Source organism: Saccopteryx bilineata, chromosome 1, assembly GCF_036850765.1.
Source record: "Saccopteryx bilineata isolate mSacBil1 chromosome 1, mSacBil1_pri_phased_curated, whole genome shotgun sequence".
NCBI classification, from domain to species: domain Eukaryota; kingdom Metazoa; phylum Chordata; class Mammalia; order Chiroptera; family Emballonuridae; genus Saccopteryx; species Saccopteryx bilineata.
Window position 1 is genome coordinate 347402167 of NC_089490.1, and position 13149 is coordinate 347415315.

The 13149-nt window shown below is 38.9% G+C and overlaps 1 protein-coding gene across 2 annotated transcripts in view; it reads left to right on the forward strand.

Annotated features, from left to right (window-relative positions):
• The window catches only part of RAB6A (RAB6A, member RAS oncogene family), an 82100-nt gene that overhangs the window by 37731 nt on the left and 31220 nt on the right, over positions 1–13149 (forward strand). For both annotated transcript variants that reach the window (XM_066250341.1, XM_066250330.1), the window contains exon 3: positions 11053–11106. In XM_066250341.1, coding sequence (XP_066106438.1) covers positions 11053–11106 — 54 coding nt within the window. The remainder of the gene's footprint in view (positions 1–11052; positions 11107–13149) is intronic.

Consider the following 13149-nt stretch of genomic DNA (forward strand, 5'->3'; position numbering starts at 1 on the left):
AAAAAAACAAATATGAGAATAAGAGATGTTTCTAGTACTCTTATCACTTAGGAATATACAAAGGTTTTAAGAACCCTGTGTCAGGAACTGGGGGCAGAGACCAATATATTTATTTGTTTATTTATTTTTAATTTTTCTGAAGTGAGAAGTGGGGGTGGCAGACAGACTCCTGCGTGCTCCCGACTGGGATCCACTTGGCATACCCTCCAGGGGGTGATGCTCGGCCCATCTGAGGCATTGCTCCACTGCAACCAGAGCTATTCTAGCACCTGAGGTGGAGGCCATGGAGCCATCCTTAGCGCCCAGGCCAGCTTTGCTCCAATGGAGCCTTCCTGCAGGAGGGGAAGAGAGAGAGAGAGAAAGGAGAGGGGAAGGGTGGTGAAGCAGATGGGTGCTTCTCCTGTGTTCTCTTGCTGGGAATTGAACCCAGGGCTTCCACACACTGGCCGATGCTCTACTGCTGAGCCAGTCAGCCAGGGCTATTTATTATTTCACAAACAGCGAGTGCAGAAATACTCATACTTTGTTTATTGACCCTTGACAAAGCAGCAAAGGCAGTAATACAGTGGAGCAAAGATAGACTCTTCAACAAATGGTGCTGGAACAACTGGATATCTACCTGTAAGAAATGAACCTAGGCATAGAGGTTACACCTTTCACAAAAATTAACTCAAAATGGATCACAGACCTAAATATAAAACATAAAACTATAAAACTAAAGTATTAACATTGGAGAAAACCTATAGAACTTTGGATATAGCAGTGACTTTTTAGATACAACACCAAAGATGTGATCTGTAAAAGAAACAATAAAGCTGGACTTCATTAAAATTTTAAAATTCTGTTCTAGAAAAAACATTGTCTGGGGAATGAGAAGACAAGCCACAGACTGGGATAAAATATTTGCAAAAGATACATATGATAAAGGACTGTTATCCCAAATTATACAAAGAGCTCTTAAAATCTGATAGTAGTCTAGAATTCTTTACATTCTGATAACTTTTGACAGTGTACACCTATGAAACTACCACCACAATCTAAATGAACATTTCCATTGTCTAAAATGGAATTTGATTTATTAAAAATTTTTTCAGCCTGACCTGTGGTGGCGCAGTGGATAAAGCATCAACCTGGAAATGCTGAGGTCGCCGGTTCAAAACCCTGGGCTTGCCTGGTCAAGGCACATATGGGAGTTGATGCTTCCAGCTCCTCCCCCCTTCTCTCTCTCTGTTTCTCTCTCTCCCTCTCTCTCTCCTCTCCAAAAATGAATAAATAAAATTAAAAAAAAAAAAGAAAAAAAAATTTTTTTTCATTATTCGAGGGGGGGAAGGGGCGAAGAGAGAGAGAAACATCAACTCGTCCCACTTAGTTCTATTTAGTTATGCACTCATTGATTGCTTCTTGTTTGTTCCCTGACCAGTGATTGAATTCAGGACCTCAGCATGCCAGAATGCTATTCTATCCAGTGAAGCACCCAGCCAGGGCTGGAATTTGTTTTTAATTAAGCCTTTTATTAAAAACCATAAAGATAATTACTGAGAACATAAATCTGACATTTAAGGAAAGTCATTTCTTAAAAAGCTAATTAATATGTACTCTATATATTTTATTATTCTTTTGAATATTTCAGAAATGGTTTAGCTTCCTCTTAAGACATTATAAAAATTGCAGGTTTTAAAATGAAAAGAGTGGTTCAGTTTCTTCTGGACCCCTTTAGGTCAGATATCCACAATTTTCTAGGTCCCTGCAACTACCGCTTATAAATTTCACCAACTGACCTTCTCTTGTGTGGTATTTTGATTCTGGGCAATGGTTTTATCTCTCCTCAGCATAGATGCTACTAATATCAGTCTTAGGGACTGAAAAAAGCATTGATATCATTGGGCCATATGTGGAAAATCCCTGAGAATATAAGTGCAAATCTTTGGAATTAGAATCTAATACCATAGGCTAAAAAGTATGAACGATGGTCAGAGTCTTAGACTAAAGAATTATGATCTAAAGTCCATATTTAGAATTCTCTGGGAGTTTCAAAAGCATTTTTTTATACCCAGGTTCTCGGTGAAATTAAGATCTTTCAGGTGTATCTGAAAATGCCATGCTTTCCCCTCCCCCTCCATGCACTAAGACTGTTGCTGCTGTGAGGTTATATAGAATTTGACAGATTTTATTTATTCATTTTAGGGGGGGTGACAGGAAGCACCAACTCTCATATGTACCATGACCAGGCAAACCCAGGGTTTTGAACCGGCAACCTCAGCATTCCAGGTTGATGCTTTCATTCCCTGTGTCACCACAAGTCAGGCTAGAATTTGACAGATTTTGAATCTTCATTAAAAAGTTGTTGCTAATGAAGCCAAAATTGTATTGTACTTAGACATTAATAAGAGGCACTAATTAACAATTTAAGCCTCAAGTTTTTGTAAGAATTATAGTCCTAGATATTATCTTAGCTCTAACAAGGAAATTTGGATGATATAACAACTTACATCCTCACTTAGGGAAATAGGCTTGATAGTATATCAAGTATTATCTTTGAATATGAAGAACTGACTGTAATTACTTATCAGATGAAGAGTTCTACAGTAAATCAATTGAAAATTCCCCTATGCCTACCACACACACAACAGATTAACTTCTTCAATGAATAATTAAAGAGCTAGTCTTGTTGCTAGAAATTTATTATTGGCCTTATGTGAGTCATATGTAGTTTAAGTAAAGTTTTATTTCAACCTGACCAGGTGGTGGCACAGTGGATAGAGTGGGACACGGAAGACCCAGGTTTGAAACCCTGAGGTTGCCGGCTTGCACGCAGGGTTGCTGGCTTGAGCATGGGATCATAGACATGACCCCATGGTTGCTGGCTTGAGCAAGAGTTCACTCACTCTGCTGTAGTTCCCACAATCAAGGCACATAAGAGAAAGCAATCAATAAGCAACTAAGGTGACACAACAAAGAATTGATGCTTCTCATTTCTCTCCCTTTCTGCCTCTCTGTCCCTATCTGTCCCTCTCTCTGTCACACAAAAAAAGAAAAAAAGTTTTATTTCACAAAAAAAGAAATTTTGTGTAATTCATAATTCATGCTCTATGTATAATTTCTTTGCACTGAATTAATTTCATTTAAAAAAGAGGAAACTGATTGTCCAGGAGAGTCTTTAATTGACCAAAATCTGGCATTATTTCAAAATAAAGCAAAAACTAAGTTACCTGTGGAACTGTTCTTTCTAGCTAAAGTCTGGAAGTGATTTTCTTAAGTTGCTCTTTTCACCAGTTCATTTTTTTCAATTATAAACCTACAGATTTTTCTCACAGTTTCAAGTATACTAGTTTGAACCATATTAATGTTGCTATTTTTATAATTCAAAAATAATAGCCTGACCAGGCAGTGGCGCAGTGAATAGAGTGTTGGACTGGGATGCAGAGGACTCAGGTTTGAGACCCCAAGGTTGCCAGCTTGAGTGCATGCTCATCTTGTTTGAGCAAAAGCTCTCCAGCTTCAAGGTCACTGGCTTGAGCAAGGGGTTACTCAGTCTGCTGAAGGCCTGCGGTCAAGGCACATATGAGAAAGCAATCAATGAACAACTAAGGTGTTGGAACGCGCAACGAAAAACGAATGATTGATGCTTCTCATCTCTCCGTTCCTGTCTGTCCCTCTCTCTGTCTCTGTAAAAAAATAAAATAAAATAAAATAATAATAAAATATTGGTAATTTTATATGGTTCAATTTAATGTATATATATTCAAAGATTTCAACAGCAGGAGTAGATTCATTCTTTTATTTGAGGAAAATTATATTGCTGAGAGTAAACTTTGAGATTACTTTGAATTTAGAAGATTTATTATTCCAAAGACTGTTACAAATAGACAGTTACTGTAAGTTTAGGATGGCATAGATAAGACTGTGTTTTTAGACACTTTAATGAACTTGTCCAGAAAGTTAATTTTATTTTACTTATTTATTTTTTTTTTTGAGAAAGAGAAGCATCAAGTTGTTCCACGTAGTTATATATCCATTGATTGCTTCTTGTATGTACCCTGAGTAGGACTCAAATTGGCCAACTTGGGGTCAAGCTGGTGCCTCTGGATCAAGTCAGTGACCCTGTAATAGAGCTGGTGACCCCGAAATTAAACCATCAACCTTGGCGCTTCAGGTTGATGCTCTATCCATTATGCCACCAACCAGGGCTATTCTCTGTAATTATTTTATTTTTTTGGCTTGTGATTTTATTATTAAAAACATTTTTTAATTTAGAAAATTAAATTTAATGGGGGTGACATTGGTCAAAAACAGTACATAGATTTCAGGTAAACATCTCAGTAACATTTGAACTGTTGATTGTGTTATGTGCCCATCACCCCAAATCAAATAATCTTTTGTCACTGTATATTTGTCACTCTTTACTCTCCTACTCCCACCCTATTTTCTTCAAAAAAAAAATTTTTTTTTTCATTTTTCCGAAGCTGGAAACGGGGAGAGACAGTCAGACAGACTCCCGCATGCGCCCGACCGGGATCCACTCGGCACGCCCACCAGGGGTGATGCTCTGCCCATTCTGGGCGTTGCCATGTTGCGACCAGAGCCACTCTAGCACCTGAGGCAGAGGCCACAGAGCCATCCCCAGCGCCTGGGCCATCCTTGCTCCAATGGAGCCTTGGCTGCGGGAGGGGAAGGGAGAGACAGAGAGGAAAGCGCTGTGGAGGGGTGGAGAAGCAAATGAGCGCTTCTCCTGTGTGCCCTGGCCTGGAATCGAACCCGGGTCCTCCGCACGCTAGGCCGACGCTCTACCACTGAGCCAACCGGCCAGGGCTATTTTCTTCAATTTTTAATGACATTTTTTTTCATTTTTGCTCCTCGCCAGATGTGTTGTTATTTTTTGGGGAGTGGGTAAGGTTAATTTTGACAAGAACTTAACATGAAATCTACCTTCTTAACAGATTTTACGTGTAAACCATACAGTATTATTATTTATATGCACAGTGTTGTGCAGATTTCTAGAAAACTTGATCATCTTACATAAACAAAATTTTATGCTGGTATAATGACTCACTTTTAAAATCCACAGACTACCTAGTCTGTCTTAAGTAATGTGCCACAAAGATATCTAAAGGAAAGGAGTGTATGTGTTTGTGTATGTATGTATGTTTCACAAACATACCTAAACATAAATATATTTGCTAATGGAATGGCTACCCTTCTAAAATGGAATCTGTATCAGCATCCTCTTCCTAGAGCTTCTTTGCCTTTCTTCATTCTTTTTATGTATCTCTGTATTCAATTTGACTTTATTTTATTTATTTATTTTTTTTAGACTTTATTTGATTTTATTTATTGATTTTTGAGGAGAGACAGAGAGAGAAGGCACAGTGCTGAGAGGACTAGGACGCATCAGCTCACAGTTGCTTCTCATATGCTTTGACTGGGAAAGCCCGAGGTTTCGAACTGGCAACCTCAGCATTCCAGGTCAACACTTACTTTATCCACTGCACTACCACAGATGAAGCTATATTTTTCTTTAACTTTTAAACCCATTTTTTCCTTTATTTTAATATTTACCTTTCCCAACTCTTAGTATTTCTCCCTTTTCTATTGCTAGGGAAAGCAGGGGGCCAGGCAACAAAATTCTACATATGTTTGGACCACAGAAGGAAGCTGATTATTGTTGCTTGGTCCAGGTGAAAACTTGCTTTTCTTACCCAATTACTTTATATTGGAAAAATCATGTCCCTTTTGTAAAATTGTGACGTTTGTGGGTCTTTGGCTGTCTGTGGTATCAGGACAGATGGCAAACCATTTTTTAGGAAATCAGACAATATATGCATTATTTTATATAATTTCTTTTGGCGCAAATAAACACTAATCTGGCCTGACCAGTGGTGGCACAGTGGATAGAGCATCAACCCAGGACACTGGAGGTTTAGAGGCAGATTAAGGTCAGTTGAGGCCCTGGGTGCAGAAGAAATTATTGGGCCCCTTAAAAAAAAAAAACAGGGAAAATAAAAATGTATGTTAACCGTATTTTTAAGTAAATAAAAAATATTATGTACTATTAATGTTAAAATTGCACATATGAAACCAAACTTGTTATTAGAAAAAAGTGTCAAGTTGGGGTTTTATGGAACCCTTCAGAAGTTGGGGCCCAGGGTGCGCATGCAGTGCTCCCACCGTTAAATCTGCCTCTGCTGATGTCCCCATTTCAAAACCCAGACGTCTCTGGCTAGAGCATTGGCTTGTTGGCTTGAGCACAGGATCGTTGACATGATCCCAGGGTCTCTGGCTTGAGCGCAAAGGTTGCTTGCTTGAAGCCTAAGGTCACTGGCTTGAGCTCAGGGTCACTGGTTTGAACAAGGGGTCACTGGCTCGTCTTGAACCCCCATAAAGGCATGTACGAGAAGCAATCAGTGAATAGCTAAAGTGCCGAAACAAGTTGATGTTTCTTGTCTCCTCTCTCTATCACTAAACAACAAAATCAATTAAAATTTTTTTAAAAAAATAAGCATCATTCTGAGTGGAGAGCATCAAATAAAAATATCTAAACCAGGGGTCTCAAACTTGCGGCCCGCCGAACAATTTTGTACAGCCCGCAGACTAATCCACGAAGTTCAAAATATTTTGGATAAAATTAAGTAAGCCTAGGGGCCTACTTGTATTTTTCATTTCTCTAGCATCCTAGCTAGATATTAGCTTAGTTAACAGCAGTTGTGATGCGAACTACAGTTTCTGGTCGTTTTGTGACACTGAGTAAACTGCATGTACGATTGTGCTTGTTGTACTGATTTTTTTTTGTTTTCAACTACAGTGAGAAAAGTATTGCGTAACAGTTGCCTTTTGTAGACCTAGTGCAGCCCGCCGAACGGCTGTGATCTTGCTCTGCGGCCCACATGCTGAGTTGAGTTTGAGACCCCTGATCTAAACTAAAGTTATCATTATCTTAACACTGATATATCTGGGTAAGCCTTGAATTGTGAGCTTCCACAGTAAATGTACTCAGTTTCATTTGCTTTTTACAAAGTACACTCCTCCAAACCAGTGAATTAATTGACATTTGACTAATGTGAAGCTGTAAACTAAGGTACATGAGAGAATTCTTTAACCTTTGATTTCTTCTACACTATGTCTTCTGCATTTTCATATAGGAGATGAGTGTGAGGCAGTACTAATACCTCATCTGTCTTTTTTTTTTTTTCTAAAGTGAGAAGCAGGGAGGTAGAGAGACAGATTCCCACATGTACCCCAACCAGGATCCACCCAGTAAGCCCCCTACAAGGCAATGCTCTGCCCATCTGGGGCTGTTGCTCTGTTGCTTGGCAACCGAGCTACTTTAGTGCCGAGGTGAGGCCATAGATTTATTCTCAGCACCCAGTGCCAACTTTCTTGAACCATTCGAGCAATGGCTATGGGAGGGGAAGAGAGAGATAGAAGGGATGGGGGGAAGGGTGGAGAAGCAGATGGTTACTTCTTCTGTGTGCCTTGACCAGGAATTGAACCCAGGACAGCCACACGCCTAGCTGATGCTCTACCACTGAGCCAACCATCTGTCCTTTATAAAGGTTTTAATTAGGTCCAGGTTAATAGCATTCAAGATGCTGAAATAGCTGATAATGTTTATTTTCCTTGGAATTTTTCTGTTCTTACTGATGTTGGCTAAATTCTTATAGCTGATTGACTTCTTTTCCATAATAGCTCTGCTTGGTATAAAATTAACTAAAAAGAAAAGCAGCACCAGGTTATGTTTTTCAGGTTAATTTTGATCTTTATAAGTTTAGTGGTGTTCCCATACTAGGATGATGTAGTAGAAGGAGGGTATTGTGGTATATTTTATCATAAAGTCTGACTTTGTACTAATTTTAAAATCATATGTGTTGTCTCTGAGCTCTGAAAAGTGACAGTTTCTGTTTATAGCCATTAAAATTATTTTTGGCTGGGTTTTTTTTTGTTTTGTTTTGTTTTGTTTGGTATTTTTCTGAAGTGAGAAGCAGGGAAGCAGAGAGACAGACTCCTACATGCACCCCGCCGGATCCACCCAGCATGCCCACTAGGGGGCATTGCTCTCCCCATCTGGGGCATTGCTCCGTTGTAACCAGAGCCATTCTAGCATCTGAGGTAGAGGCCATGGAGCCATCCTCAGTGCCTGGGCTAACTTTGCTCCAATGGAGCCTTGGCTGCAGGAGGGGAAGAGAGAAAGAGAGAAAGGAAAGGGAGAAAAGGTTGGAAAGGTTCTCCTGTATGCCCTGGCCAGGAATTGAACCCGGGACTTCCACATGCCGGGCCAATGCTCTACCACTGAACCAACTGGCCAGGGCCATACTTTTGGCAGTTTTTAACAAGCACAATAACATTAATAAGTGACTTGAGAATTTTTTTAAGTGAAAGTTTTTTAGTGAAGGAGTGGAACAAACAAAGAGAAAGCTACTACAGAGGCAGAGAAGACGAGAATGTTTTTTTTTTTTCATGTGAAAGAATTCTAGGAGTAGGGTATTTTCTGAGGTTGTGTGGCAGTTTCATGGTCGAGGTCCAAGACTTCTTCTAACTCTCTGTTTAAACAGCTAATATATGACTTCCATATTGAATTTTGCTGAATGATTATTGAATGATTCCTGAAATTTTGCTATCCAAAATCCAGGTAAGAAAAATAGGACAAAACCAAGGGTGCACCTCCCAACTCAAACAGCCCCATTTATTTACACTCAAAGAAGGCTGTAAAATTTAGCCCTTTTCATGGAAAAAGGTATGGCTTTAAATAAACGTTTGTGTTAGTAAGGAAGGGGAAAATGGATATTTGTATAGACTGCTTCTGTCATTATGAGTCAGTGAGGTTCTGCTGATGTTTTTTGTTTTGTTTTGTTTTGTTTTTTACAGAGAGAGAACCAGAAAGAGGGATAGACAGGGACAGACAGACAGGAACGGAGAGAGATGAGACGCATCAATCATCAGTTTCTCATTGTGGCACTTTAGTTGTTCATTGATTGTTTTCTCATATGTACCTTGACCGTGGGCCTTCAGCAGACCCAACTAACTCCTTGCTCAAGCCAGAGACCTCGGGTCCAAGCTGGTGAGCTTTGCTCAAACCAGATGAACCTGTGCTCAAGCTGGCGACCTCGGGGTCTTGAACCTGGGTCTTCCACATCCCAGTTTGACGCTCTATCCACTGCGCCACTGCTTGGTCAGGCTGAGATTTCTTAAATGTAGCCATCTGTCATTCCTGTACATTCGTCAGGTTTGTCAGTTAGATTCTCTTACACAGTAATTTCAAGTTTATAAACCTGTTATCCCACCATATACACATTCTCAGATGGATTGTCATAAAATGGAATTAATGCTTTGGTTATATGTAGTTAAGCCCTAAATTGAGAAGCATAATTGAATGCATAGTCACATAGTTTGAGGTAAAAGAGGAAGCTTTTGTTATTTGTTGTTTTTTTATCTGTATAACTGAAATCTGTAAAATACTGCTCAAAATATTAAAGACCTAAATAAATGGAGAGACATCCCAGGTAAATGGATTGGAATACAGTATTGTTAAGTTGTCAATAGTAACTACCGAGAGCAATCTACAGGTTCAGTGCAATTCCTATCAGAATTTTTACAACCATTTTTGTAGAAATGAAAGAGCTGATCCTGATTTGCAGTAGCCAAAACATCCTTGGAAAAGAAAAATAAGTTGAAGGACTCATATCCAGATTTTAAAACTTAATACAAAGCTACAGTAATCAAAATATGTCTGGTACAAAGACAGACATATAGACCAATGGAATAGAATTGAGAGTCCCTAAGTAAGTCCATGTATCTATTGACAATGGATTTTCAACAAAGATGTGCCAGGTCTAATCTATAGAATGTGAGGAAATATTTGAAAGTTACAAGTCCCATAAGTGTTTAACATCCAGAATACTATATAAAGAACACCTACACATCATAACAGAAAGGACAAACTCAATTTAAAATTGGGCTAAGAACTTGCATAGATATTTCTCCAGAGAGGATACATATGTAGCCAGTAAGCACATGAAAAGATGCTCAACATTAGTAGTCATCAGAAAACTGCAAATCAAAACCTCAATAAGATTTCATTTCATGCCTATAGGATAGAATTTAAAATAGTGCAGCCACTCTAGAAAAGTCTGACATTTCCTCACAAAGTTAAATATAATTACCATATGGCCAAGCAATTCCACTCCTAGGTATAAACCAAAAATAATTGAAAACAGGAATTCATAGTAGCTAAAAAGTGGAAACAACCCAAGTGTTCATCAATGGATGAATGGATAAATCAATTTTAGTACGGCCCATTGTAATATGTTATTGATTATGGATATAGAGTTTTTGTTTGGGGTGATGAAAGGTGTTGGAAAGAGTGTTGACAGTTGTATATCATTGTGCATGTAATTAATGCCATTGATTGGTATACTTAAAAATGGTTAATATGTCAAATTTTATGATACATATGTTTTATTACAATTTAAAAATAAAAGCTATCTTAAAAATATATCAGTGTCAATTTAGGTTCATCAGTACAAAAAAATGTACCACTCTGGTGGAGGACTGTTGATAATAGAGGACACTACGCATGTGTAGGGGTAAGGGGTATGTAGAAAATTTATATCTTCCTTCAGTTTTGCTATGAACCTAAAGCTACTCTAAAAAAGTCTTTTTCAAAAAAATGGTTAAGATATATGTCCAGTAAGTGTATATTGGACTTTTACTCCCAACTCCACAACAGAAATTTTGTGTCTTTAGGTAAATTATTTAACTTCTCTGAACCCTAGTATTGCTATCTATACACTAGGAATAGGGGTGATAATAGCTACTTTGCAGAGATGTAAGAAGATTAGAGATAATTATGTGAAGGTCCTAAAAGAATCTCCAATACACAGCAAGTGCCCAATAGTTGGAAGCCATTATCACTGAAAATTTTGTTCATTCTTACTTTATTATAATATGTTTATGTCTGTTTATTATTTCTCCTACAACTGTAATCCCCATGTGAATGCTAAACTGTCAACTGCCATTAAACTATTATCATTTAACTTCTTTGTTTTGTTTTGATTACAGGCTACAATTGGTATTGACTTTTTATCAAAAACAATGTACTTGGAGGATCGAACAGTGAGTAATGTTTGCCGTGTGCAATTTTCTGCAAGACTGCAGGATAGGAAAGTTTAATAAAAACTATAATCAATGATTGTCACCATAAGAAGTACTTAGCGAACTTGCCAAAGTTGACTTACAGGTTTTAAGAAAAACTTATTACAGCGTGAATAGTACTTAGCACTCTGACTTTTTAATTTCACCCGAGTGAAATCCAAAAGGAAGAGAAAGGTCAAGTTATTTATAAAATCTTGAAGGCCGTAGGCTTATTAAACAAAGTTTGTCATCTTGATTTGGAAAAATGATAACAAATATAGCATTGAGATAATTAAAGCTGCTAAAGACCTTTTTTTTTGTATTTTTCTGAAGCTGGAAACGGGGAGGCAGTCAGACAGACTCCTGCATGCGCCCCACCGGGATCCACCTGGCACGCCCACTAGGGGGTTGATGCTCTGCCCATTCGGGGCGTCTCTCTGATGCGACCAGAGCCACTCGAGCGCCTGGGGCAGAGGCCAAGGAGCCATCCCCAGCGCCCGGGCCATCTTTTGCTCCAATGGAGCCTCGGCTGCGGGAGGGAAAGAGAGAGACAGAGAGGAAGGAGAGGGGGAGGGGTGGAGAAGCAGATGGGCACCTCTCCTGTGTGTCCTGGCTGGGAATCGAACCTGGGACTTCCGCAAGCCAGGCCGACGCTCTACCACTGAGCCTACTGGCCAGAGCCGCTAAAGACCTTTTGAATGCCACTCTTGAGGCTGTCAGAAAGATTTCATTTGAATTTGACACAATTTGCAAACTTCAAGCTTTTATTTGTAAGAATAGGATGTATACCACAGTGTGAATGGAAAGAATATATATTTGTTAGATTTTTGTCTTCCTTCTTTATGAATGTTCCTGTTATGTACTATGTAAATTTTGTATTGTAGTCCACTATCCCTTGAAAAGATTTTTATCACCTAAACAGTGATAAAATGCAATATTTTGGGGCCTATACCCCAAAACATTTTATATCTAATGCTATTTCTTATAAGTGTGTGTTTTCTTTTGGATGTTCCCTTTTGTATTTTAATACATAGTATGCCATTTCTTAAAATTTGAAAGCTTAGAAACAGTTTTATAATGGTAAAAGAACTTAATGCTTGTTTTCAGGCGTTTCTCAAATGTAGAAAAGTAAGAACGTAAAATTTTTATGTAGGATTGAGAAAAGATATTCTTTTTGTTAAATTATATAAAATATTATGGGAAGAAATGTGTGGGAGAAACATAAGCACAGTCGTCAGAGATCCAATTTCAAATTGTTGTACCCATTAGAAAAGAGACACAGCCTCAGAGAGACTTTAAAAGAAGTATTAATTCCTTTACTCTGATAGCCTGGGCTGCTTTTTGACTTTTACCTTTCTTTTTCCCTTTTATGCTTACTATTTGAACATCAGCAAAGTCTACTTTTCGCTATCCAGAAGGCATAGCATTCAAAGAGAGATTATAGAGGGAGGAAAAAGAGAGCTGTATTTCTGATTCTGTGAAATCTTTCCCATTGCCATTTTTTAAGTATGTAACTTCAGAGCAAGCAAATTTTATATTATTCCCTTTTGAAAAAGGAAAGTTTTATGTTTTCATTCCTCACACCCCTGCAACCTTTTGCATAAGTCTTCTTTTGACCGCCCACCTTCCCCCTTTAAAAAACATTATTTCTGTCTGACCAGGCGGTGGTGCAGTGGATGGAGCATCAGCCTGGGATGCTCAGGACCCATTCAAAACCTCCGAGGTCACTGGCTTGAGCGTGGGCTCATCAGGCTTGAGCACGGGGTCGCCACTTGAGCGTGAGATCATAGATATGACCCCATGGTTGCTGGCTTGAAGCCAAAGGTTACTGGCTTGAGCTTAAGGTTGCTGTCTTGAGCAAGGGGTCAATGGCTCGGCTGGAGCCCCAGTCAGGGCACATAAGAGGAAGCAATCAATGAACAACTAAGGTGCTGCAGCTACAAGTTGATGCTTCTCATTTCTCTCCCTTCTTGTCTGTCTGTGTCTGTCCCTGTCTTTCTCTCTCTTTCTCTCTCTCTCTCTCTC